Source organism: Marmota flaviventris, chromosome 10, assembly GCF_047511675.1.
Source record: "Marmota flaviventris isolate mMarFla1 chromosome 10, mMarFla1.hap1, whole genome shotgun sequence".
Taxonomy (NCBI): Eukaryota; Metazoa; Chordata; class Mammalia; order Rodentia; family Sciuridae; genus Marmota; species Marmota flaviventris.
In genome coordinates this window covers 29434995-29461987 of record NC_092507.1, presented here as the reverse complement: position 1 = coordinate 29461987, position 26993 = coordinate 29434995, and the positions used below count along the sequence as shown (strand labels likewise).

The 26993-nt window shown below is 39.8% G+C and overlaps 2 protein-coding genes and 1 non-coding gene across 3 annotated transcripts; 1 reads left to right on the top strand and 2 right to left on the bottom strand.

The window, feature by feature from the left end:
• Nucleotides 1–1659: 1659 nt before the first annotated feature.
• Akirin1 (akirin 1) lies at nucleotides 1660–18238 on the bottom strand. Its single transcript, XM_027937154.2, has 5 exons — nucleotides 17898–18238; nucleotides 11302–11442; nucleotides 7607–7741; nucleotides 3976–4047; nucleotides 1660–3354 (listed from the first exon to the last, which is right to left on the bottom strand). The coding sequence occupies exons 1-5, from the start codon at nucleotides 18115–18117 to the stop codon at nucleotides 3344–3346; spliced, it is 579 nt and encodes a 192-aa protein (XP_027792955.1). The 5' UTR covers nucleotides 18118–18238; the 3' UTR covers nucleotides 1660–3343.
• On the top strand, nucleotides 4280–5186 carry LOC114094166 (large ribosomal subunit protein eL8). Its single transcript, XM_027937153.3, has one exon. It carries the CDS (start codon nucleotides 4306–4308, stop codon nucleotides 5104–5106), a length of 801 nt encoding a protein of 266 aa, XP_027792954.1. The 5' UTR covers nucleotides 4280–4305; the 3' UTR covers nucleotides 5107–5186.
• Nucleotides 18239–25304: 7066 nt separating the features above from the next.
• LOC114094543 (U6 spliceosomal RNA) lies at nucleotides 25305–25410 on the bottom strand. The gene has a single exon (XR_003583055.1). It is a non-coding gene; the product is annotated as a U6 spliceosomal RNA (small nuclear RNA).
• Between the last annotated feature and the right edge of the window lie 1583 nt (nucleotides 25411–26993).

Sequence of the window (26993 nt, the reverse complement as noted above, 5' to 3'; positions counted from 1 at the left end):
AGTGGCACAGCATTTGTCCAGCATGGATTGATCCCTAACACCCCACTGTAACACTTTAAAGCATATATTCTATGCCTCAAGCTATGCTAAATACTTTGTGTAAACTATTTCTTGCACTTGAAAACAAAACTGAATGCTGTACATTTTATTAAGCCTCACTTTACAAATAAACCATGGCTGAGAGTAACTTGATCAGGTTCACATAAGCAAATAATTAACACAAGAGGAACTAAATCCCAAGACTTCAAATACCCAAGACCATTCCTTTATGATGCTAGCCAACCAATCCTCCCGGTGGACAGAGAAGACTCAACCATGTTTGTAAGCCTTCCTGAAAATTAATTTTTATTTATATACTTAAAATTCTTGCATCTCTTGACATTCTCCCCTTGGGGAGCTAGCTCTCAACAATTATCATTACCTTTAGAACTTTGTTTTCCTTTCATTCCTGACCAGGAAGAATACTTACTCCTTTTATTCCCCTTAAGCTTAACATGTTACTAAAAAATAGGATAACAATTGCAATTAAAATAGCAAAACTTGGTCGGGCTTGGTGGCGCATGCCTGTAATCCCAACACTCGGGGAGGCTGTGGAAGGAGGTTCATGAGTTCAAAGTCAGTCTCAGCAAAAGTGAGTTGCTAAGCATATCAGTGAGACCCCGTCTCTAAATAAAATACAAAATAGGGCTGGGGAGGTGGCTCACTGCGAGTGCCCAAGTTCAATCCCTGGTACTGCTCCCCCTGCTACAAAAATGTGAAACTTTTTAACTAGCTCACTAGATACAACTTTCTGAAACTACCAGACCCAATGTATCCTTAAAATTTTTGTAGGTTTTCTTCTTTGTTGGGCCAGGATTTCCAGGTTAAGGGATGTGTCCTTAGTTCAAGTCCTAGAAATTCTAGGGGAAAACTCAATTTTTTGCCAGTCGAAGACCTACCAGCTTTTAGGGTCCTGTTTTCTGTCCTTGGAATTATTTTTTTCTCTGGATTATAGGCATTAAACGTGTATGTGTAGATGCTTTACAGGAGATCCCACAAAACAGCCATGGTGGTATCTTATCCTATGGCTCCAGAGGGTAACCTTATCATAACACAATAGCCAATACAGGGGGCAATAAGGGGGGGCATGATAGAGTGGAGTGTCATTTTCCTTATAGAAACCTATTTTACTTCTTAGCCAGAAGCCATTTAGTAGGAATGGGTATTGACACTTGCAACAGAAAGGGAACATACATTGATCTATAATTAGTCTTCAGTGAATCAATGTTCCTCATTCCCAGTCTAGCCTTCACTATTTTTTTCTTTTTCCCGATATTGGGGATTGAACCCAGGGGTGCTCTATCACTGAGCTATATACCAGCCCCCCGCCTTTTTATTTTTTATGTGAGATAGGGAGTCTTGCTAAGTTGCCAGGCTGGCCTCAAATTTGCCATCCTTTTTTTCAGCCTCCCAAGTAGCTGGGATTACAGGTTTGTGCCACTGCTCCTGGCAGCCTTCACAACTTTTGATGGCCCCTACTAACACCCCTTTCTTGTTTTCGTGTGAATATTCCATTGCTGGGCCACTCCCATTATATAGCTATTGCTATACTCCTCTTATAGAACAGGTAACTACTCTGGGCTGGGGGGGGGAAAGAGATGAAACAAATTACCCTCCAAGTATGAAGTAAAAATCATTCTTTAATTATTTAAAACTCAATGCTGGGTTTAAAAAAAAAAGTCTGTAAATCTTCAATGCAATGATGAGCTGGGTAAATGGGTTTAGCAGCCGATGTAGGTTATTTGAAATAATAAACATTATCACAGTATGAAGAAGGCAAAGTAAACAAATAGCTTAAGTATTTTATTTGCAACTAAGCTTGTTAACACTATATAATGAAAATGTACAAAGAATAATGTTGCAGTTTTTGGTTAGATTTAAGTCAGACATTCATTAATAAGGAATCTTCGAATGTGAATATTCCAGAAATTTCTCTAAGCCATCTGATCAGAACAACTGTCTCTGAATATTACCTTACTTTGGAAGGTATTGGCATACATTTGAATTAAACTCAAAAATTTTCAAAATAAGCCATAATTAAAAAAACTATTCTATGTTCAAACTAAAACAATTTTAATAGAACTTTCCTTTCCAGAAACAATAAAGGAAACAAGGCATTTTGTAAAATGTGGTCCTGAACAAGTCACAGTAAAAAATAAATGTATACTTAACTCCACCTCCTCAAAACAGAGGCTACTTTCTGCTCTGCAGCCTTGGAAACAAGGTGAAGAACAGCCTATAAGCAACTTCGGGTAGGGGGTTGCCAAAACAAAGCTCAAGCAGTTGAACATGGACACCTCAGAAGAATTTGGGAGAACCTGACCAAAGAATCTGAATTGTATTTTTAATAACTAATACAAAGGTGAAGTGGTTCCTCCAAAATAGCAGTGCTGCTGGGGCCTGGCCCAGTCCCTTGCTCACCTATACTATGCTCCCGAGCAAACCCCAATGCTTATGCTCCAGGAGAGACTGTTTCCCTTTAGAGGTTCAGTGTCCAGGGAGCTCTTTGATTGTATGAATGAGGTGAGCGGCGACTCCACGGGGTATTTTAAGGCTTGGAGTCAAAGATTTTTTTTTTTTTTTTTTTCCTAACACGACTAGGTAGAGTCCATGTGTCAATGGCCTGTCTCCAGTTTGTTCTAACTTCTTACCACACATTTGTAGATCTAGGACCGTAGACCTTTGCTATATCATCATAATCACATCTAATGTCCATCCTAACTTATGATTCATATTCTGTGCCTGGAAACAGTCCCTGTATTTAACAATAATACCTACACATAAAACAATCCACTGTTACAACTTATATGGTCACAAAACATTAATGATCTTCTATAGACCAAGCAAATGTTTTTAACCATAATTGTCGTGCATCAAATTCACAGCCAGAATCCCCAAGATCAAAAAAAAATTTGCACAATACAAATAATAACTTAAAATATACATACACACACATACACACACTCACACACACTTCTTACAGAACTGTGCTTGGGGAAACTCCATTTGTTGAGTGCCACTGAAGGCATATTTTGCTAAACTGCTGCTCCAGGTATTTTTGTTTGGAAAATCTATCACAGTAGGGCACAGCTGTTTATTGGATGAGCAGAAAAGAAAGATATGCTTGTGGCAACCAGAAAGTTTTAAGGTCTTTCAAGTTGTATAAAATGGACCTGCAGAAACGTTTAAGTGTTCTCAGGATGCAAAGTTTTGGAGCTGAAATGTGATATCAAACCAGTTGCAAAAAGTGTACAGCAGCCATCTCTTGAGGTCAAACCTGGTACCCAGATAATGCAAGAAAGCTTCAGGATACATCTGCAAATTAGGAATAAAAAGCAAAAGAGGGTAAGAATACTAAAAAAAAAAAAAAAAAAAAATGTATTGTCATGCTTTTCTAACATTCATTAACAGCATGTGTGTCACAATTTAAAAGGTACTAAACTTTATGAATATAAGAAACCTGGCTCAGGTTCAATTAGATATATTTATAATTTATGCTGTAATTGGTAGTTAAAAAATCCCCTGATCATATATAAGCTAGCTAGCTTAAGGAAACAACTTTCATGAATGAACAACTGGAACCACCTTTCTGGAGAAAAGATAGGTAAACAAAATAATATTGGTGCTACAGCCAGAATACTGTAGGTTTTAATCCTGGCTGAACCAATAGCTACATGAGCTCAGGCAAATTACTTAAGCTCTCTTAAGTGCTATTCTTACTATAAATGAGGCTAATGATTCCTCTCTCTTAGTGTTACTGTGAGGAATATGTTAAGAGTCACTGAAGATTTAAAGGGCTTAACCAGTGCTGGGCACAAAGTATTCTTAGCTATTATTTTACTTCACAGGGTTTTTGCTCTCAGGGGACAAGATATTCTGTGTCAACATCTTGCTCTCAGTACTTGGGAAATCCAAAGAAAAACTTGGCATACTTACAGCTTGTTGGTCTTGTCCCATATCGCCGCATAATCTGATCATGTGTGAATTTCACAAAAGATTCATACTGTTCTGTGAGGGAAAAAACAGCATGTACTTATCCCAGAAACTGCCTCCAATCCCAATTTTTTAAGAATCAAGTATCAGGATCATATCTATATTCCCAGTTTGAATTCTCTGCTTCTCAAAGCCTCCTTATAAAGGTCACTCTAAGATCTCTTCCTTTTTGATCTCAAATCCAAATTCCTGGCTCCTAGACTTATCACTGATCATCTATGGCAATATTTTCCTAAAAACCTCTTCCCTTGCTCTCTCCTCCTGCCTATCAAGATGCCGAAGGGAAAGAAGGCCAAGGGGAAGAAGGTGGCCCCGGCCCCCGCCGTGGTCAAGAAGCAGGAGGCTAAGAAGGTAGTGAACCCGCTCTTCGAGAAGAGGCCGAAGAACTTCGGCATCGGACAGGACATCCAGCCCAAAAGGGACCTTACCCGCTTTGTAAAATGGCCCCGCTACATCCGGCTGCAGCGGCAAAGGGCTATTCTCTATAAGCGGCTGAAAGTGCCTCCTGCGATTAACCAGTTCACCCAGGCCTTGGACCGCCAAACAGCCACCCAGCTGCTTAAGCTTGCCCACAAGTACAGACCTGAGACCAAGCAGGAAAAGAAGCAGAGGCTGTTGGCCCGGGCTGAGAAGAAGGCTGCTGGCAAAGGGGATGTTCCCACAAAGAGACCACCTGTCCTTCGAGCAGGGGTCAATACTGTCACCACCTTGGTGGAGAACAAGAAGGCTCAGCTGGTAGTGATCGCACATGATGTGGATCCCATCGAGCTGGTTGTCTTCCTGCCTGCCCTGTGTCGCAAGATGGGAGTCCCTTACTGCATCATCAAGGGGAAGGCTAGGCTGGGACGTCTGGTTCACAGGAAGACATGCACCACTGTTGCCTTCACACAGGTTAACTCGGAAGACAAAGGAGCTCTGGCTAAGTTGGTGGAAGCTATCAGAACCAACTACAATGACAGATATGATGAGATCCGTCGCCACTGGGGAGGCAACGTCCTGGGTCCAAAATCTGTGGCTCGCATTGCCAAGCTGGAAAAGGCAAAGGCTAAAGAACTCGCCACTAAACTGGGATAAATGTATGCTGTTGCATTTCTGTACATAAAAATAATAAATTGTCCTTCATCCAGTGTCTTGGACTGAAGGCAATAAATGTGTTTCAGGCAGTAGCAAGGGCATGCCCCGTTAAAAAAAAAAAAAAAAACCTCTTCCCTTATATAAACTTCATCACCTACCCCTGACCAAGAAAGAAATACGTGCTTCACTACCACAGGTCAGCAAGTTTTAGCAAATCTGCTTTTGAGACATGAAGTGTTTTGTTTTTTGGTACTGGGGACTGAACCCAGGGTCTTCTGCATGCTAGGTAAACATTCTACCACTGAGTCACATCCCCAGCCTCTGGGACATCAAGTGTTTTTTGTTTGTTTGTTTGTTTTTTGTTTTTTTAAGGGGTGGGGTGAGGTGGGCACTGGTACCAGGGATTGAACTCAGGGGCATTCAACCACTGATGATGAGCCATATCCCCAGCCCTATTTTGTATTTTATTTAGAGATAGGGTCTCATTGAGTTGCTTAGCCTTGCCATTGCCGAGGCTGGTTTTGAATTTGAAATCCTCCTGTCTCAGCCTCCCAAGCCACTGAGATTACAGACGTGCACCACCATGCCCAATCCAAGTTTTGAAGTCCTCTTTCGCCGTAAATTTAACATACACATTGGAAAAAAAAAAAAAAAAAAAACATGAATGGAAGAGGCAGGATGGCCAGAAACCTAAGAGAAAATCCTATACTATGTAATTGTAGATAATTCTGCAGAAATACCACTCTCTAAAGGGAAAATCATTAGAAAGGTAGAAGTAGCCTGATATCTGTGAAAATGGAAGTAACTTAGAGTCAACTGATACCGGAACTGAACCCAAGGCCTTGTACATACTAAGCACATACTCTATTATCAAGCTATACTCCCATCCTCTATAGAGTTATTTTCTTAAAATATAAAGTATATTAAAGGATCCAAAGTTCTATAAGAGAATCTATTTAACTTTGTTTAACACAACAATTCTCAATTTAAAGCAGACCGGGATACAGTGGTGTGCACTTCAGTAATCCCGGCAATTCAGGAGGCTGAGGCAGGAGGATCCCAATTTTAGAGGCCAGCCTGGGCGACTTAGTGAGGTCCTGTCTTAAAATAAAAAATAATAGGAGGGGAATTGCTGCATGTATATAGGTGACTGTATGACCAATGTGATTCTGCAATCTGTACAATCAGAAAAATGAGAAATTATACCCAAATTGATTCAAATGTATGAATTAAGATCATTGTAATGTCATGTGTAGCTAATTAAAAAAAAAAAAAAAAAAAGGAGGGGCTGGCATTGTGGCTCAGTGGTAGAACGCTCGCCTAGCAAGCACGAAGCCCTGGGTTCGATCCTCAGCACCACATAAAAACAAATAAAGGTATTGTGTCCAACTACAACTAAAAAATAAATATTAAAAAATAATAATAATAATAGGGAGGGCTGAGGATATAACTTAATGGTAAAGCACCCTGGGTTCAATCTCCCAGTACTGCTAAATATATATACATGTACATTAATATATACACGTGTGTTTGTGTGTGTGTGTCTACACACACACACACAAATAAATCAGACCAATTAATATCTTTAAAAATTTTTTTTTAGTTGTAGTTGGACACAATATCTTTATTTTTATGTGGTGCTGAGGATCGAACTCAATGTCTCACATGTGCGAGCTGAGCGCTCTACCATCAAGCTACAGCCCCAGCCCCAGACCAATTAATATTCTAATGAACCATGCTGTGTAGGTCACCAGATTAAAAAATGACATTGTTACAGAAAGTCGAAACCTAAAACCACTCTGATCCCAACATAGATTGTGCTCTTCCACCCCACACCAGTACCAAGGGATGTAACCCAGGGCCTTGTGAATACTAGGCAAGTGCTCCGCCACTAAGCTACAGCACTGGTCCTTTTTTAAACTTTTATTTTCAAACAGGGTCTAAGTTGCCCAGAATGGACTGAACTTGTGATCTTCCTGTCTCAGCTTCACAAAAGCAAAATTATAAGTGTGCATCACTGCACTCATTTCTAACCCTGTCCTTTTTTCACTAATCAGGCACTACTTTCTATTCTGGATTCAGAGGATCCTGACCCCCATCCCCCCAAAATTGCTGTGTTAGGAACTGACTGAACCCAAGGCATGCTAGGCAAATGCTCTACCACTAAGCTATATCCCCAGCCCTCTATTCCTGATTCAGATTCCTTCCTTTCACATAAGACTCTATATTCTATTATACCTCTCAAATCACAAGATGCCTAATTTCCCATATTCACAAATTGATCCCATCCAGAACTTTAAAAATGAACAATACTGTACTCCTCCCAAACACCTGGTGGGAAGTTAGTACTATATCCCACCACCGATTAACCAACATAATAGATCAAATCAATGATCTTTTTTGCATTAAGCCCTATTCTTTTTAAAGTTACTTAGCAGAGGGTTAATTCTTACTGAATCCTATATTTAACAATGATAGCATAATTATTGCCTGGGCCTACCTGCTAGTTTGGTGTTGAGGATTTGCTCATACTCCTCCCGAATTTTATCTTCATAGTCTTTTAAAAGCCTCTCACATATTATTCCAACTTGTCGAAGGGTAAAGGTGGGCTGGTCCTTCTTCATCCAGGAGGAACCTGACCAAAAGATAAATATAGTTTATATAATACATTAAGGCTCTAAGGTTTGTAATTAACAATTTATATAAACAATCCTCAAGATTATAAAAACTAAAACTGGGCATGGTGGCACACACCTATAATCCCAGCTACTCAGGAGGCTGAGGCAGAAGGATCCCAAATTTAGAGGCCAGCATGGGTGACTTAGTGAGACTCTGACTCAAAATAAAAAATAAGGGCAAGGAATATAGCTCAGCAGTAGAGCGTCCCAGCAGCACCACAACCACCAAAAAAAGAAAAAAATTATATCTTTATGTTACATGAGTATTTTCATAAAATTCGGCTTCTACCTTTATTTCATAAAGCAAAGCCAAAGGTAAACTGAGATAGGAAGAACAACATGTATTCAGATGTAAGAAAAAGTTATGATGCCATAAGAATCTATTCATATTCAATGCTCATTTCATAAGGACAAGAACAAAAAGTTTAAAGGGTATAAAATCTCGAGTCCAGATTAGGGAAAATAGATTCAGAACATGAGAGCTACTTGATCTTTGGAGATCATCTAGACCTGTTTAATGAAGTAGGTACAAGATCTGTAAAATTAACAAGAAAAGATTTAAATTAAATTCTGATTTAATTCTGTGGCAGGGCTTGGGCAGCTTTTATTTTTAAGCTCCACAGGTGATTCTGGTTGATATGGGCAATTAGAAGCTCAGGAGACCAAAGGACTTGCCCAATATTAAAAAAAAACTTATCAAAGGCATTAACCTTTAAGGTCACGGAATCATGTTAACAAGTTCAAACATATTCACAAAGAATTCCTTTCTAAATTAAAACTAAAGGAAACAAGCTGGTGGTGCTCGCCTAAAATTCCAGCTACTTGGGAGGCCTAAGGCAGGAGGATCACAAGTTCAAGACCAGCTCAGATAACTTGATGACACTGTCTCAAATTAAAATTAAAAAAAAAGGAAGAAAGGCTGGGGCTGTAGCTGAATGGTACAACATTTGCCTAATATGTGCAAGGGCCTGCATTCAATCCCCAGCACTGCAGAACATTAAAAAAACAACAACAACAAAAAACCACTCACACACATATAGAAATCTATCATGAGAATGAGAACTTCCATGGTAAACATTAAGAATACCCCTGCTTAAATGTTTATTAATACCTATTATAACCCTCCTTCTAGCGTCCCTTCTGTCTCTTTGCCAGCAGACTATGAAATTCAAAACCTTGGTAGCTTAAGATTTCAGATGTCGTGGTCTTACTAATCAGATTCACTCACAAAAGATCTAAATTCATTACTGAAGTAAGTGGGTGGATAAGCTTAAACCAGGAACCTATTTCAATGTTGAGGCTAAAGGATAAGGAGCCTGGTTCTGGAGTTGGCAACTGGAGCAACAGATCCCAAAGGTGATTTCCTGATCAAAATAAAGCAACAGCCTCAGTGATGATCCAGTTTTGAGGTGTTTTTCAGAGATCACACTAGGATCTGTTTCTTCATCCCTACTTGTTTTTTAAATATTTTTTTTATTTGTAGATGGACACAATAACTTCATTCTTTTTGTTTATTTTATATTTTATGTGGTGCCAGGGATTGAACCCAGTGCCTCATGCATGCTAGGCAAGTGTTCTACCACTGAGTCACACGCCCGGCCTCCTATTAGTCTTTAAGTCATTTAACACAGAAAAACAAATGGTTTAAGCCATTTAATACCCAGAAATAAATCATTTTTGCTTAAACTAAAGAGCATATATTTTGCCCTACAAATGAAATGAAACATGACTGAAACATCTTCCTTGGTCACTTTGTGATCCAGACTTGCCTGCTGGTCCACAAAGTTCACAAATATCATTTGTAATAATTTCTCTACCCATAACATATTCTAGTACTTTAAAGTTATATTACTAAAATCTAAAAAAAAATTATTAGGGGAGACTTTGAAAGCTCCATCATTTAAGTACATGCAAAGACAATTAGAAAGGTACTTACTGTTCCAGAGCTAAAATATTTGGATTATAAGAAGACAACTTTAAAAAATAATAACTTGCCAGGCATGGCGGCTTACACCTGTAATCTCAGTAACTTGAGAGGCTGAGGCCCCAAGCGACTCAGGGAGACCCAGGCTCAAAATAAAAAATGGCTGGGTATACAGTGGTAAAGTGCCTCTGGAGGGGCTGGGGTTGTGGCTCAGTGGTAGAGTGCTTGCCTAGCATGTGTGAGGCACAGGGTTCGATTCTCAGCACCACATATAAATAAACAAAGATCCATTGACAACTAAAAGAAATACTTAAAAAAATAAATAAATAGTCTCTGGGTTCAATCCCAGTACCAAGGGGCAAAAAAAAAAATTACCTGACTGGTAGTGTAGCTCAGTGGTTGAGCACCTGCTTAACATACCATGAAGCCCTAGGTTTGATCCCCAGCACTGCAAATATTAATAGCAATATAGGGCTGCGTTTGTGACTCAGTGGTAGAGCACTTGCCTCGAATATATGAGACACTGGGTTCGATTCTCAGCACAGCATAAAAATAAAAAATAAAGGCCCATCAACAACTAAAATGAATAAATAAAAATTTTTAAAAAGTAATAGCAATATATTAAAGCTGAAGTTCACATAACAGAGAATGAACCATTTTAAAGTGAACAATTCAGTTGCATTTAGTATACAATGCAACTGAATTGTTCACAATGTTGTTAAACAACCATTTCTTCCTAGTTCTAAAACATTTCCATCACTCCAAAAGGTAAAAATTCCTTACCTGTTAAGCAGCTTCTCTCCATTCTCCCCTGACCTTTTACTTCCTGGCAAACAACAACTTCTATAAGAAGATAATTCTTAATCAAGGCAACTTGTTTTTATTTGTTTATTTGGTACTGGGGATTGAACCCAGGAGTACTTCTACCACTGAGCTACATACCTAGCCCTTAAAAAAAAAAAAAAAAAATTTTTTTGAGATGGGGTCTTATAAAGTTGCTGAGCTGGCCTCAAATTTTTGATCCTCCTGCCTCAGCCTCTCAAATTGCTGGGATTGCACATATGTAACATGCACTTAATTTAAGGAAATTTTTTAACCTTTAGACTGTCAAGTTTGTGAGGAAACAAACTCCTCTACTATTAAAGGAGACAGCCCACCACCACTGCAGATGTTCAAACACAGGTCTGCTGACTATTTGGAGGAAATGGTAGGAAAGGCTGATTCACAAAGTGACCAAGAAGATTCCCTCAAACACTGAGATTCTATGCTTGTTTTGATTTATTTACTTAAATAAATTTAAGAACTTAAATTTTATTTAACTTATTTAAAGTTAAGACTAAATAGCTCTCCTATGGCCAACAGACACACTGCAGTTATAGAGGAACATGCTCTTGTACTAGGTGGAAGACCACCAAACAAATTAATCCAATTTTGTGACTATGGTTTTAAAAGTATTAAGCAGTAACTACTTTATGCAACTACTTTACTAATTTAATTACTTTAGAAAAGATCAATTCTGGATTGGGAAGCCACTATTATAAATACCATTTATAAACTCTTAAATATCCATTTTGCCCATGAAAACATGCTTACCTGGAGAACTAGGTGCTGTGAGTGCTGAGGAGTGAGGCTGGCTTTCTGAAGTACAAGCTTCACTCTGATTGAGAACAACTTCTAAGTGTCTCCACCTCTGATAACGACTATATTCTTGCTTTATGTTCTGAAAAATTTGCTCTAACAAAAAAGAAACAAACAAGCATTCACTTTGTCATTTTTTCCAACTTTCTTCAGAAGGTGGAGGACAGGTCTTTCGACTAGACTTTAAATATTCCTTTTAGCATGCAGTTCTCAAATCTCCTGCCTTCCCCCCATGGTATTTATATTAAAAAATGAACACTGATACTATATCAAACACTCCTTCCATAGCCCCAGATAGTGTGCTCTTATTGCTATTTTAACAATGAGTAGAACAGCAGCTATTTTGGCATAAGCCACCCAAACAGTTCCCCACACTTGTTTTCTCATAGCAATGAAGATCAGAACTGCTGTGTGCTAGATGATAAGTACAATTTATAGTAAAAGAAACCCCCCTTTGTCTAACAGGAATTATTTTTGTTTTATTTTAGTGGTACTAGGGATTGAATCTGGGGGTGCTCTACCACCAAGCTAAATCTCTAACCTTCCCCCCCCCCCCTTAAATTTTGAGACAGGGTTTCACTATGTAGCCCAGGCTGGCTACTGACTTGTGATCCTCACTCAAACTCCTGAGTCGCTGGGATTATAGATTTGCACTAATGTGCCCAGCAGAAGTTATTTTTTAATCTTTATTTTTTTTACATTTTCAGAGATAACAGTATTAAGAGGTGAGTCTCTTATCACCCAACACCTTCTAACAATGAAGCTTTTGTCCCATGTGAGACTCAAAGATCTTTGAGGAAGACAACAAAAACTATTTTCACAGCCTGGAGACTGATTAGGGGAGAAGCTAAGATTTATTGCTTACAGTCATAGAGCTAAGACAAGAATTTTCTGATCCTACAAGAGACAACACTTGGTAGGATTCAGATTGCTATTCTGCAGAATGGCAGCTATTAAGAATACAAGGATGTGGAGGAAAAGGCACACTCATACATTGCTGATGGGAATGCAAATTGGTGCAACCAATCTGGAAAGCAGTATGAAGATTCCTTGGAAAACTTGGAATGGAACCACCATTTGACCTAGCTATCCCACAGCACTTAAAAACAGCATGCTATAGTGACGCAGCCACATCAATGTTTACAGCAGCACAATTCACAAAAGCTAAATTGTAGAACCTACCCAGATGGCCTTCAATAGATGAATGGATAAAGAAACTATGTTATATACACATAATGGAATATTAGTCAGCATTAAAAGAGAATAAAATCATGGCATTTGCAGGTAAATGGATAGAGTTGGAGAATGTTATGCTAAGTGAAGTAAGCCAATCCCCCCAAAAAACAAACAAACAACAACAACAAAAAAAAACAAATACCGAATGTTTTCTCTGATATGAGGATGCTGATCAATAATGGGGACTGGGTGGCAGGGAGCATGGGAAGAAACTTTAGATAGGACAAAGGGCAGGGAGTAGAAGGAAAGGGCAGAGGTGTAGGAAAAAAAAAAAAAAAGATTGCTATTCTGAGTCAAGAAAATCACAAACCAAATTTGCTAAGGCTATTAAAGGGAGTCCAGGAAACACCAAAAATTACCTTGAAGTATACTCCTAGAGACAAAAAAGAATCTGGAAGGATGTGGTTTTCAAGTTTTTCATTTTTGCAGTGTAATACTACATTCACCTGCCAGACATTATAAAGCCTCCCTAATTAAAAAAAAAAAAAAAAAAGCTGGGGCATCATGGTCCACACCTGTAACCCCAAGTACTCAGGAGGCTGAGGTAGGATTCCAAATTTGCACACAGTCTTGGCAACATAGTAAGATGCTGTCTTGAAGATAGGTAGGTAGGTAGATAGTTAAATACACAAACAAACAAATAGGGCTGGGATGAAGCTCAGTGGTAGAGTGGATCAGGTCCAACCTCCAACACTGCCCCCCCCCCAAAAGGGTGAAAACAAACAAAAAGGGTGAAAACAAAACAAAACCCCACAAAACATAAAACCCCAGAAAACTATATCATCTTTGTCTCAATTCAAATTATTCTTGTGTATATGCTGCTATAACCTATTTTTTAGTGGTGGGAGATGTTAATGCTCTTTACTTAATAAACGTGACTATATCTTGGGAAGTCATTCAAGATCTTTAGTATAAATGTCAAATGCCTATGTGAATCAAAAATCAAAGAGTAATTCATAATGCTATAATAAATTATGGTACTGTCTAACAAATGGTATGAACTCAAAATAGCTTCACACATAGGTAAACTCCTTAACTCTCCATCTAAATTCTGGAACAATATAGGATAAACAATGCTTTCCTTTAAGAGTGCTATGAAGTTCCTATTTTAGATCCTTGAATTTACAAAGTCTTCACTTCATTTTTAAAATGTACTATTCCTCAAGCACATACTTGCCAGATTCAATACAAGGATGTTAAGAAACTGTAATGACTTGAAACAAGAAAGGACAAGTATGAGGACAATGCTCAAGAGAACAGAAGTTCTTTGATAAACAAACCTCTTTAACAGCCTCCTGTATGGTAAAGTGTACAAATGGAAAGATACAATATTAGAAAGACTACTAAGTCTAAGAATATGAACATCCAAAGGAGAAATAAGGAAGTAGGTGTGATTTTTTTTTCCTGAAGAACATAGAACAGAAAACAGTAATTTTTTAAAAAGAAAAATGCAAAAGTCCTTAACAGTGGATGTTATTTTTGTTGTTGTTGTGCTGGCGATTGAACCCAGGGTCTTATACATGCCAGGCAAGTACTCTACCAACTGAGCTATGTCCCCAGCCCAGTGGATGCTAATTTTATTCCTTGTTTCTCATTTGAAGTAGTTCTTCCAGGTTCTATCAGGCTAAAAAACTGTACCATGGTTCCTAGTTGCTAGACCAAAATTCAAACTCTTGAATATATCTTTCAAAACCCAGCCCCAATTTATTTTCCCAGGTCCCTTTCCCACTATAAGCTAGGTGAACGAAACTATTAGTTCTTCAGTTCCTGTAGAGTTTGGGGCCCTTGCTCTAGCAGTTTCCATTTGCTTGACAAGGGGGTGTGCCATTCCTCCACTTAAGACCCAGCCAACTAAAATGCTATCTCAAGTCAGAATGTATTCTCCAACTTACAAGTCATGATCCATTAGTTGCTTCCTGCCAGGAATGGTGGTGCAAGACTATAATCCTAGGGCTGGGGTTGTAGCTCAGTGGTAGAGCGCTTGCCTAGGATGTGTGAGGCCCTGGGTTCAATACCTAGCACCATATAAAAAATGAAATAAACAAAATAAAGGTATTGTTTCCATCTACAACTAAAAATATTTTTTAAAAATACTATAATCCTAGCAACACAGGAAGCTGAGGCAAGAGGACTGCAAGTTCGAGGCCAATCTCAAGAGATTTAGTGAGACACTGTTCCAAAGTAAAAAGTAAAAAGTCTGGGGATGTAACACAGTGGTAAAGCATCTTTAGGTTTAATCCTCAGTACTTTAAAAAAAAAAAAAAAAAAAAAGCTTTGCATACAGACTCACTCCATATTTATAAACATATCCACATCTCCCTGAGGTCAACAATCCCCTTTCATGCCTGGCATTTACTCATTAAAAATTTAAGCAAAAAAGGCTTAATTCTATAGGTCTTTCTACAGAAAGTGCTCTATTATACATATCTTTTTTTTGTTGTTGTTAATGTCAAGTAAAAAAGTTTCTTGACCATTCATAAGTTTACAACCTTTGAGATAACTGGGATATTGTAAAATGAAGTCACTGATTATTACACTTACTTTCCATTAGCTTTTTACTTGACTCTGTTAGTATAACAACTAACATCCCCTTCCCCATTCTTCCTTTTTAATCCACAAGGCACCTTTCACTTAAACCAAAGTATCAAATTATGAATCATTAATACTTTCTATATCTCTCCTGATAGAACCAAATAAGCATTAAGAAACATGGGGAGGCTGAGGTTGTTGCCCAGCAGTAGAGCGCTCACCTCACATGTGTAAGACCCTGGGTTCGATCCTCAGCACCACATAAAAATAAATAAACAAAATAAAGATATATTAAAAAGTTTAGTTTTCTTAAAAAAAAAAAGAAAGAAAGAAAGAAACATGCTGGAGGTATAGCTCGATGATAGGGTGCTTGCCTAGCAAGAGTGAGGGCCTGGGTTTGATCCCCAGCCATCACACAAAAGAGGAGCTGAGGATATATTGCAGTGGTAGTGCTAGAGCACAGCTAAGTAAGCCTTGGGCTCAATCCCCATTACCCTCCCCCCCCAAGAAACAACTGATCTTTAAAAATAAATATTTCATTTTAAATAAAATGTAACATAAATGACCAAGAAACTGGTTTGCATAATTTTTTGGGGGGGGTGGGGGGGGGCACGATCTTTCCAAAGGCTAGGTTTTTAAGATTTAAAAAACAGCAGCCCTTGGCTGGGTGTGAGGCCCTAGGTACAATACGCAGCACACACAGAGAAAGAAAAAATAACAAAAGTTCTCATTATTACACTTCCATATTCAGGCTCCCAAATACATTCAACAATCATTTATTCAGCATTTATTGTAATGTGAACAACACTATTAGTCTAGAGGGTAGTACTTAATAATTACATAAAGCCTACTACTATAGTTTTCAAAAATACTTTTTGCAGCCATCTATGTAGATCCTCAATAAATGATAAATGGAGCAAGTATTAATTCCATTTTGTAGAAGTGAGACCTCAAAAGATAAGACAATCCTTGGGTATCTAAGATCATTGGAAGGAAGGGGAAAAAACACACACATCACAAATCCAGTGGAACTTTGGGCCTCAAGTGATTCTTTGGGCCTCATGTGATTCTCTTGTCTCAGCCTTCCCAGTAGCTGGGACTACACCATTTCTGCCCCCTGCTTTTGTCCTTCAAAAAAAACCTTTCCAAATATGATTTCATTCTATGCATAAAGCTATTCAACATTAAATGATCAGGGAATTTAAAGTAGAATAGAGATACTTATGGGGCAGATTGGGTAATGGATAGGCCACTTCAAGAAATTACGCAGTGGAATCAGCAAACACGGGGGAAACAACATGATACAGGCACAGCAACATGGATCTGGGGGAAAGAGTAGAGGCGGAGTTTTAAGAAAATGTTTAAAAAAATGTGACCAGGTCACGCCTGTAATCGCATTAACTTGGGAGGCTGTGGCAGGAGGATCACAAGTTCCAGGCTAGCCTCAGCAACTAAGTGAGACCTCATGTCAAAATAAAAATAAACTGTTCGGGACATAGCTCAGTCCTGAGTTCGATCCCTAGTACCAAACCAAAAACCAACCAAACAAAACATCAAAACTGACTAGATAAGATATGGTTATAGTTGATAAATCCTTCGATTTTCAAGGTTTAAAAAAGAAGTGAACACAGTAAGGATCTAAAGTCCGGGCAAGGGCTAGGTAGGTATCCTCGGTGTTACAGTACTTGTCCAGCGGTACTGGAGACCCTGGGTTCCGTTCTCAGAATGGGGAAGAAGAAGAAGAAGAAGAAGAAAAAAAAATCCGAGAACTCTGCTGGCTGCAGCAATCTTGGTGTGGGAACGAGGGTCTAAATCTACATTATAGATATGTAAAGGAAGGAGGAAATGAAATCTAAAGGCACTGGTAACTGAAAAAAGGTAAGGAAAGAATGGTTTAAAGGTGATTGCTTTAAGCTTGATGAACAGAAAAACGGACAAAGAAATAACTTCCAAAAATCCACTTTAGGAATCCCTCATTTCTGGACGTTCTTTAAAACTGCTGAATATTAATGTCGATGCACTTTCCCCTCTAGTAATGCAATATGATATGTATCTTTACTGTCACACCAGACCTTCCCTTGGCCAAAGTGGAATGCCTTATTGAAGGAGAGTCTCTGCATTAGATAGTTGAATTCCTGCTACAAGAACCTCTGTATGTTGAAAAAGCCTCAAATTCTGGCCAATGACCTACTGATTTCGAGCCATATTCGGTACAAGACAATAACCATAGAATAAAACTTGGCCAGTCCCTTTTAGAAACAGATTGAAATCGGATTCCAGGACTTCTGAGACGGCTTCTAGTCCCTAAAGACGTCTGGAAATCAGGTCTTCCTATAATCTACATTTCGGTGCTGAGTTGCACATACTCAACGCCCCTTCCGAGTAACCCGCCCCCACCCGCCACCCTCAAGGCCGGGTTCGTGAGCAGAATCCAATTTCCCATGGCCCACTGGATCTGCAGGGCGGCGGGGTGCAGCGTAGACAAGAGGGGTTTCAGGGATGGGGAGGGCTCAGCGGCCTGGGTATTCCCATCTTCCTTTTGGTGCCCACTCCTCTAGGTTCTCCAGCTTCAGGAAAACCGAAAACCGACACCGAGGGGCCACTACCCTTCCCGGATGTCTCCCATCCCCGGAAGCAGCCAGGCCCAGCAGCACCCCAGTTCCCTTTTCTTAAGGCAAAGAAGGGGTCCGTGGTAGAATTTGCCCGGCGTTCAAGACCCCTTCCCACACCCCAGCCCCCAATGCCTGGGCCTGGCTTCCTGCCAAGCCCGCAGCAGCGCAGGTTACCCGGAGTTGGAAGGCGCCGCTCGCTGCCGGGCGGGGCGGGCTGCTGGAGAGTCGGCGGCGGGGTCTGCGTCTGAAGCGGTGGCGGCGGCTCCGCGTCCGGGGGCCTGAGGCCCGGAGTGGGGCCGGGCAGAGGGGCGCAGCGCCGCCGCTTCGGGGAACCGGGGCTTAGCAGCGCCGCCTCGAACTCCATGGGCCGCTTCAGCGTCGCCCCGCACGCCATGACGCTGAGGGGCCAGGGACCAGGGGCGGACGCGGCGGCTCTTGCGGCCCAAGCTCCGGCTCCTCAGCGGGGCTCGCAAGCCAAGCCGGCTCCAATGGCGCCTCCAGCACCCGGCAGCGGCGCTGGCCCCGCCTCCTGTGACGTCACGGGAGCTCGCCAACGCCCGGCGGAGGGGGGCAAGCCGGAAGAGGGCCGCTCCGGGAGGTCGGTCACCGACTGCGCGGCCCGCGGCGCCCCTGCCGAGGAAGTGGAACGGCCTGGGTGGAGAGCGCCGTCGCCAGGCAACACCGGGAAGGCCCCCACCCCCGCCTCCGCCCCTCCCGGGGTCCCATCCCCCTGCTCCCGGGCCGTTGCGCCCGGGTGGCCCCGAGGTTTTCGCACCTGCGCGGCACAGGCCTGGGGGAGGGGAGAGCTGGAGGGGCCTGGGGAAACCGTGAGGGTCTTGGGGACTCGCAGCCCGGTAACCTCTTGGGCCCCTCTAGTCCGCGTGATGAAAGAGCAGCGATTCAAAAAGGTCTTCAAGGGCATTCCGCCGCGTCCGGTGGAATCTGCATTTAAACATAACCGATTATCTGAGAATGGGTTTTAGGAAGTACATGAACCCCATGAAATTATGGGCAAAACTGTGGAGAGGTATGTTTGTGGGTGAATTTTGGGGATAGATGACCTATACCTTAACTCATCAAATGGATTTATCTCACACACACACACACACACACAATTAAAAACAGACAACAACCCACTGGCTTAAACTAATTATGGTATCAGAGCATTAGGAAATTGGCTTGATAGGTGATTTACCACTGCTCCCTTCTGACTTGGCAATTCAGGCAGGTTCTTTCTCAGGTTTATCTGAATTCTCTAAGGCTCTAGAAAATGAATAGAACACAGCAAGGTTCTGCTTTTAGGAACTGTACTTGTATTTTCCTGGGGAGCAGTGCTTTCGGCAGGTCATCAGAAGGATTTGTCATCCCAAAAAAGCTTAAAACCTTTCTGTTACTATACATACATAGTAAATAATGACCATGCCTCCTGGGATCTGTCTTCAACACCTCATAGCTTATATGCCAAGATCAGTTTGCCCAACATTTGAAATGGAGAATTTGGGCATACTTTTTTTTTTTTTTTTTTTTTTTTTGGTCCCTTTTCTGTGAGTCTTCCAGTTTCTCCAGATTGTTTTTTTTTCTAATTTTTTTTTGTTATTGTTGCACATGGACAGAATGCCTTCATTTTGTTTATTTATTTTTATGTGGTGCTGAGGTTTAAACCCAGTGCCTCACACATGCTAGGCAAGCGCTCTACCACTGAGCCATAACTCCAGCCCCTCTCCAGATTCTTTTAACTATCATAAGTCATGTATTTTTGCAAAATAGTTCTAAAGTGACTGAGTATGTTAAGGCTTTTTTTTTTTTTTTAGTTCTAGAGATCAAACCCAGGGTCTTGCTCATGCTAAGCACACACTCTGCCAGTGAGCTGCTACATCTCCAGCTCACCTTAAGTTTATTTTAGTCCATCTGTTGTCCATAAGAACATAAAGAAAGTTTACAATTGGCTACAAAACTAGAAATAGAATATTAGAACCAGAGGAAAAAAGATCACAATTATCCTGGAGTTAAAGATGACTAACTGCATTTGAAATTTATTTCTACATTTCCTGAATACCAGGACAAAAATGAACCTAAATTTGTCATCAGAAAGAAATCGTTTCATCAGAGAAGATAGACCATAGTTTTGACTTGTTTCTGTATCACTAAATTCTAAACGTAATTAGGAAATGGTGAGTTGATATTCTAAAGCAGTTGAGACATTTGAACAACAAATGCAAAAGCAAAATTTACATGGCTATTGCTTTCTCCCCTCCCCCCATATGGACGTTTCTTGTGACCAATAAAAGCCAAGAACATAAAAAGCAACCTAGTGATTGTTACTTTTAAAGGGGGCTTGTTTAATGTGGTCCAAGTAAATTGCTTTCTTGTGGTGTGAACAGGCCTGAAGTTAGAGCTTAGAATGTTTGAATATATGTCCAATGGATAGTCATTCTACATAGCATTTCTATTAGCTAAGCTTTTGCTAAGTGCTTTGGTAGTCACCCTTCTCTGTGATCCTTTAAAACTGTGAGTGTGCCTCATAATATTAGTGTTTTTAAGGAGGAAGTTATAGTTTGTTTATATATCTGTACTTCAAAACCATACATTCTTTGAGAATGATAACTTGTCCTTGTTCATCTGTATTTACCCATCTGAGTCCAGTGTTTGAATACAGCAGGGGTAGGCACAGAATAGCTATTGGTCAAATGAATAAATGGCAGTTATTGTTTTCTGTATCTCTGAAAGCTGATAGACCACATTGCTGAATGAGGGTGGATTCAGATGATTCAGAAACCAAACAAGTAGGTGGTATATTCTATTATATGTTGCAGATGATGTCTTTGAGGGAGGTAAATGGGCTGCTCTGAGAGGGCTACTCAGTGTGATGTCTCTTTATGAGGTCACCGCAGTCCAGGTTTGCTTTGCTTCACATATACAGACACTTGATCATGCATCTCGCCCCAGCACACACACGTAATTGAGTATGTCTATGTGATAGGCATTATACCTTCATTATGTATTATGATTGAGGATACACTGGTTTGAAAAGAGGTTTGCTTCCTACCCTCCTAGGACTTCTAGTCTATTAGAGATGGCATATTAATCAAATAATCACAACAGCAAATATGTAATTACAGTCTGTGACAAGTACTAGGAAGGAAAAGGACAGGAAGACCTGAGAGCATACAACTGGGAGTCTGAACCTGTCTTGGATTGCAATAAGGATTTTCTGAAGAAGTGGCATTTGAACTAAGAGCTGAGGAATCAGTAGGTGTTAACATAGCCAAGAGAGTGTAGAGACATTCCAGGCAGAGAGGATAGCATATAGAAAGGCCTGTGATAGAAGAGATCACAGAGTGTTTGAGGAACTGAAAAAAGTCTCAAGTGGCTGTGGTACAGAACATGAATGAAGTCAAGAAAGACTGGCAGTTGATGAACACATTTACATTTAAAAGGGTTCCTGGCTGCAATATGGAGAATGGGTCCAGGAGCTCAGGGATGGATGAAGGTGATCAGGAAAGAGATTATGTATCCATTTAGATTATGCTTTATATTATTAGTTTTACAATATTATGAGGAATCTCTTACCTGCCAGCACACACGTGTTTTTTAATGTCTCCACTTGGGGGTTCACCTTGTGAAAGCTCAGCAAAAGGTCTGAGGCTCTACCTTTTCACTGTTGTACAACCTAGGGGTGTGGTTAGACTAAAAAGATGGAGATAGGAATGAAGGGAAAAGGATACCATCTTCCAAAATCTGCCAGTATTCTTTCCCCAGAGGTTCCAAAGAAACCATCTATGTTTACAGTTTTCTTTTATGTACCTCTCGTTCACTACCTGTCAGTCCATACCTATCTGACCTATGCTCCCATCCCATTCCAGTCAAACAGGTAAGGTTTCAAACTATGGATAAAAATAGACTGATATAAACAAATTTTAGGAGATGAAGTCAACAAGATCTTGGAAAAAACTCAATATGGAGGTGAGGGATATGAAGAATGCAAGTATAATTCCTAGGCTTCTGGCCTTATCAGAGCTATTTCTGAGAAAGTTTTCACTGGAAAACGACCAGGCAGGGAAGGAAGATGAGTTAGGTTTTGGGCATACTGAGTTAGAAATTGCTTTAAAGCATCACTTACAATTCTTAAGTGGGTATATATGTAAATATATGAGTCTATAATTTAAGAGTAGTCTGGATTGGATAAAAATATTTGGGCAAGTCATTGATGTAGAAATGGTAATTGAAGTTGGAGGGGTAGCTGAATCAAGCAATCCCTCCTTTCCTCCCTTCCTTTTTCCCCTTCCCTTCCCCTTCCTTCCTTTCTTTCATCCATGTGCTAGGATCAAATTCAGGGCCTTGAACATGCTAGACAAGCATCCTACCACTGTGTGACATCCCCAGCCTTGAATTAGCCTTTTCTATCCCTGTTTTTGTTTTTAAATTTTGTTTGTGATTTTTTTTTTTTTTTTTTTTTTTTGGTAATGTTGGTATGGAACCTAGGTCTTCATGTAAAGCTGGACCAGTGCTTTACCACTGAGCTATACCCCCAGCCACAAATTAGCCTTTTCTTACATGCGATAAACCTCTTCTCTGAATGTTTTTTCTTTTTAATATTTTTTAATTGCCAATAGATTTTTAACTTTATTTTTGTTTATTCATATGTGGTGCTGAGGATCAAACCCAGGGCCTCATACATTCTAGGCAAGTGCTTTGCACTGAGCCACAACCCCAGTCCCTCTTCTCTCGATGTTTTTAAACATGTAAAATAAAATACATATGATTACAAAGGAAATCAGTTATATTAAAATATAAGCTGATATATTTACACGTTATTTTAATGTAACTATATAACTTTTATATATTTGTGTTTTGATGGCTTATATATATTATATAATATGTATTTTGTGTGATAGTCTATATATAGTATGTCAATATCCATTGGATATCCATTGGATACTGACAGATTATGGAAGTATATGATATATATCCATTGGATGTTGACTGACTCTCTGGAAATATATATTATGAAGGCTAAAATTATTACTGAAATGGAAGAGACATACTTCAACTTCAAAAGAAACTCCAGTAGTAGCCTGAAAGAAAGAGTACCAGATTATCTATGCAAAACCTGAAGACTGGAAATAAACCTGTGGGAGTGGTAAAACTCATCCAAAGATTTCATGTGAATATAGGACGTGAACAGGTTGAAGGAGAATGGGGAAATGAGATTATTCTGAAAGATCTTACTGGGGAAAGGGAAGGAGGAAGTGAGGAGACAAAGCAACTCTATGGGGCAAATAGTAGATTTTAAATATATGTTACAGAAAAATGTCTGTAATAAGCATAGGAAAAAGAAAAGAAATCATAAAATGGAAAAGTATAGCAGAACTAAAAAATTAACAAGTAAAAAGGGGAGCAGATGGAAATTTGATCAGACTGACAAAAATGAGGAAAAGGATGAGACATCAAACAAAATAAATAGTAATCATAAATTATTAGAACTTAATGTTATCAATTGCAATTAAATGTAACTAAACAGAATTACCCATTGAAAGAAACTGTCAGATTGAGTTAAAAACAAACTATGTGTTGTGTATAAGAAACAAATTTTAAACAGTGATAGAGCTGGGTGCAGTGGCGTACACCTGTAATCATACCTGTAATCACATCTGTAATCAGAGGCTGAGGCAGGAGGATGGAATGTTCAGAGCCAGCCTGGGCAACTTAGACTCTGTCTCAAAAACAAAAAAACAAAAACAGAAGCCAGGGGTGGGCCCTGGGGGGGTGGGCCTCAGTGGTAGAGTGGTCCTGGGTTCAATCCTCAGTATAATACATACAAAATATATATTAAAAAAATGATAGAGTTCAAAACAAAGATGTGGGCAAGACATATCTGGTAAATGCAAATAAAGGGAAGACAAGAGAGGAAATGTTAATATCAGGAGGAATCTAAAATAAAAAGAATAAATGGGATAGTATGATATAATAAAAGGCATAATTTTAAAAGTTTTAATAGTCACAAGCTAGACAGCATGGCAGCTAAATAAATAAGACAAAAATTGTAAGATAAGTTCTTAGAAATAATTTCCAGGCATTATGTTACTTTTGGGAGAAATAAAAGTTGGTAGAGTATCACAGATAAAAAAGGGAAAAAAGAGGTATAGGTAAATGCCAAGAATGTCCAAGAAACATGGAGTGAAGGCATAGCAATGATCTGATAGCAAGTGTTTGAGGTGTCCCCTTCCTGCCCCTTCCTTATCACCCACAGTTGTAACCAATAAGATAGGGTAGGACAGCAGAGTCCACCCTTCCTATCTCTCAACATGGTATGGGAGGGGTGGCTCTTGGGCCACCAGAGGTCACTCTGTCTTCCTTTGTTACACGTGTCAGAAGCTGTCCAGTATTGGAACAGGTACCACAGTGCCTTGGGTCTTCTTGCCATTTCTCCCTAAGTTGTTCCTTTGCCTCTTCTCTTCTGGCATGGCTCTTGATGTCACTGCTGCCAGCTCTTGCTGGGACAGTTACTGTCATTCTCAGGGACAGGAGCTAGGGAAGGCCCAGCAGTCTGCCAGAGAGCAGAGTGAAGAGGCTAAAACTCAGATGTGTGGATCAGGCAGGTGTGGGTTCAAATTCAAGCTCTATTATGGACTAATTGGTAGGTATATCACAACTTTTCTGAGCCTCAGTTTCCTCACCTATAAAATTAACCTTCATCACTGGTTATTAGTTAGAATAACTGAGATAATGGAGATCCAGTGCTTAGCACAGCTTGTATTATGAATTAAGTCTGAATGTTTTCCCAATTGGTAGAAGTTGTTTTCAGTTAGTTTTCCTTTACTTTTTAGCTCACAGACTTTTTTCTCGTTGTTATGGGATTCCTACCAAAGAAGAAGTTGGGCAAAGGGCCAACTATTTTGCTTGCACATCTTCCAAAACAATTTTGAAAAATTGTGTACCCCATTGCATATTTTTAAGTTGACATTTAAATTTTTTCATCCTAAGATTAAATATTGCAAAGAATAAGATTTCCAACATATTGCAAGAATCAACATTGAAAACTAAAAAACTATCACGTAACTCTTGAATTTATTGAGTGGAATCTGTATACCATAAGAGGAAGAATTAATTGGGCTGGAAGCAATGGATGACAACTTGGAGGGGATGGTGGGGAATAAAGTTTTCAGTTTCTATTCAGACACTAAAGCTGTTATACTGATGATCCTGAGTGGTAAAAAACAAGTTTATTTCCACAAAGTTTGATCATTCAACCAGAGATGTTTTTGTGGCCCCCACTTTATGAATCTTTATGTCAAGAAGACCCCTTTTCCTGAGGGAAACTGGGGATACATTTTCTTCCTTTAGTCTGAAAGAGCTAGGAGTGGGGTTGCAAGGAGCAGAAGTTTGGAGGTTGTGAGGAAGTTAATGCAGCATTAACAGAAAGATAGTGAGCAGTGAGAATCTTTAGTCCATTTGTTATAGAGTAGCATAGCCCTTAGGAGTGCAGGATCTGGAGCCAGATGGACTAGCTGTGTGCCTTCCTCTTTTGTTGCAGGATTTTGGGGAAATTTTTTCACCTCTCTAGACACACATTTTTTTTCTTTAAATCTGGAACATTTCATGAATTTGTGTGTCATCCTTGCATGGGGCCATGCTGATATTCTCTGTATAATTCCAATTTTAGTATATGTGCTGCTGAAGTAAGCACTCTAAGCACATTTGTACTTCACTTTTACCATACTTCATGGGAGTAACATATTACACTGTGGGTTTTTTTTTTTTTAATACTAGTGATTGAACCTAGAGGAGCTTTAACACTGAATTACATCCCCAGTCCTATTTATATTTCAAAACAGTGTCTCAGCAAGTTGCCTAGGCTGGCTGCAAACTTTCCATTCTCCTGCTTCAGCCTTCTAAATTGCTGAGATTACAGGCATGTGCCATGGCTCCCAGCCTATCACAACTTGATGCCTTAAAATGATAGAAATGTGCTCTTTCATAGTTCTGGAGCCCAGATGTCTGAAATCAGGCTCACTGGGTCAAAATCAATGTTAGCAGGGTCATGAACCATCTGAAAACTCAAAATCTGTTCCTTGCCTCCTCTAACTTTTGGTGCCTGGCAGCATTTGTTAGCTTGTAGCTATATCACTCCAGTCTATTTCTCTGGTCACACTGACTTGTCCTCTTCTATGTCAAACTTCCCTCTGCCTCTAGCTCTTGATCCTTAACTGCACCTTTTGCCATTGTTGTGGTTTGGATATGAGGTATTCCCCTCCCCCCAAAAGCTCATGTGCCAATGCAGGAGGTGACATGATCAGACTATGAAAACTAATCTAATCTGTAGATTAATCTGTGTGATAGATTAATAATTTGAGTACATTACTGGGTAGTAACTATAGACAGGTGGGGTATGACTGGAGGAAGTGGGTTACCTGGGGGCATGCCTTGGGGGTTAAATATTTTTTCCCTGGCCCCTGGCCCTCTACTCTCCTTCCCATCTATTGTGAACTGAGCAACTTTCTTCTGCCACACCATTCCACCTTGATGTTCTGCCTCAGCTCAGGCCCAGAGTAATGAAGCCAGCTGACTATGGACAGAAATCTCTGAAACCATAAACCCAAATAAACTTTTTCTCCTCTAAGTTGTTATTGTCAGGTATTTTGGACACAGTGACAAAAAAAACTGACTAATATAGACATAGGGTAATATTTTGACACCAACCAGTAATAAAATTCTGGCACTAACTACCTGAAGTTATCACAGAACCCACAGATTATCAGTCATGATCCCTAACAAGACTGCTCTCACTTCAGATGCCAGTCACACTCAAGTATCCATAGGCTACCTACACTTCTGGCCAACTGGTTACCAATTGGGGGGTTCCCTCAATTCCCTCAAGGATTGAGGATTTGCTTATATGATTCACAGAATGTAGGAAAGTGATGTACTACCATTATAGTTTTATTAGAAGGGATTCAAGTCAGAACCAGTCAAATGAAGAAACACAGAGTGAGGTCTCACAGGGTTCAAAATGCAGAGTTTCTAAAAGTGCTCTCCCTTTGGAATCAGGACATATCCACTTCCTGACACATCAATGTATTCACCAGTCAGTGCTTTTCACTAAGCTTTATTTATGTAATATTTTCAATAGTACAAACACTTTATTTAACAGTCATAGATTATCCCATAGGCCAACATACAGGACCTAAAATTCAGAGTCTTTGACCTCTCACTCTGACTCCAATAGGGTGAATACACTTGAGCTTGAAGCCTTTCACACTGTGGTTGATG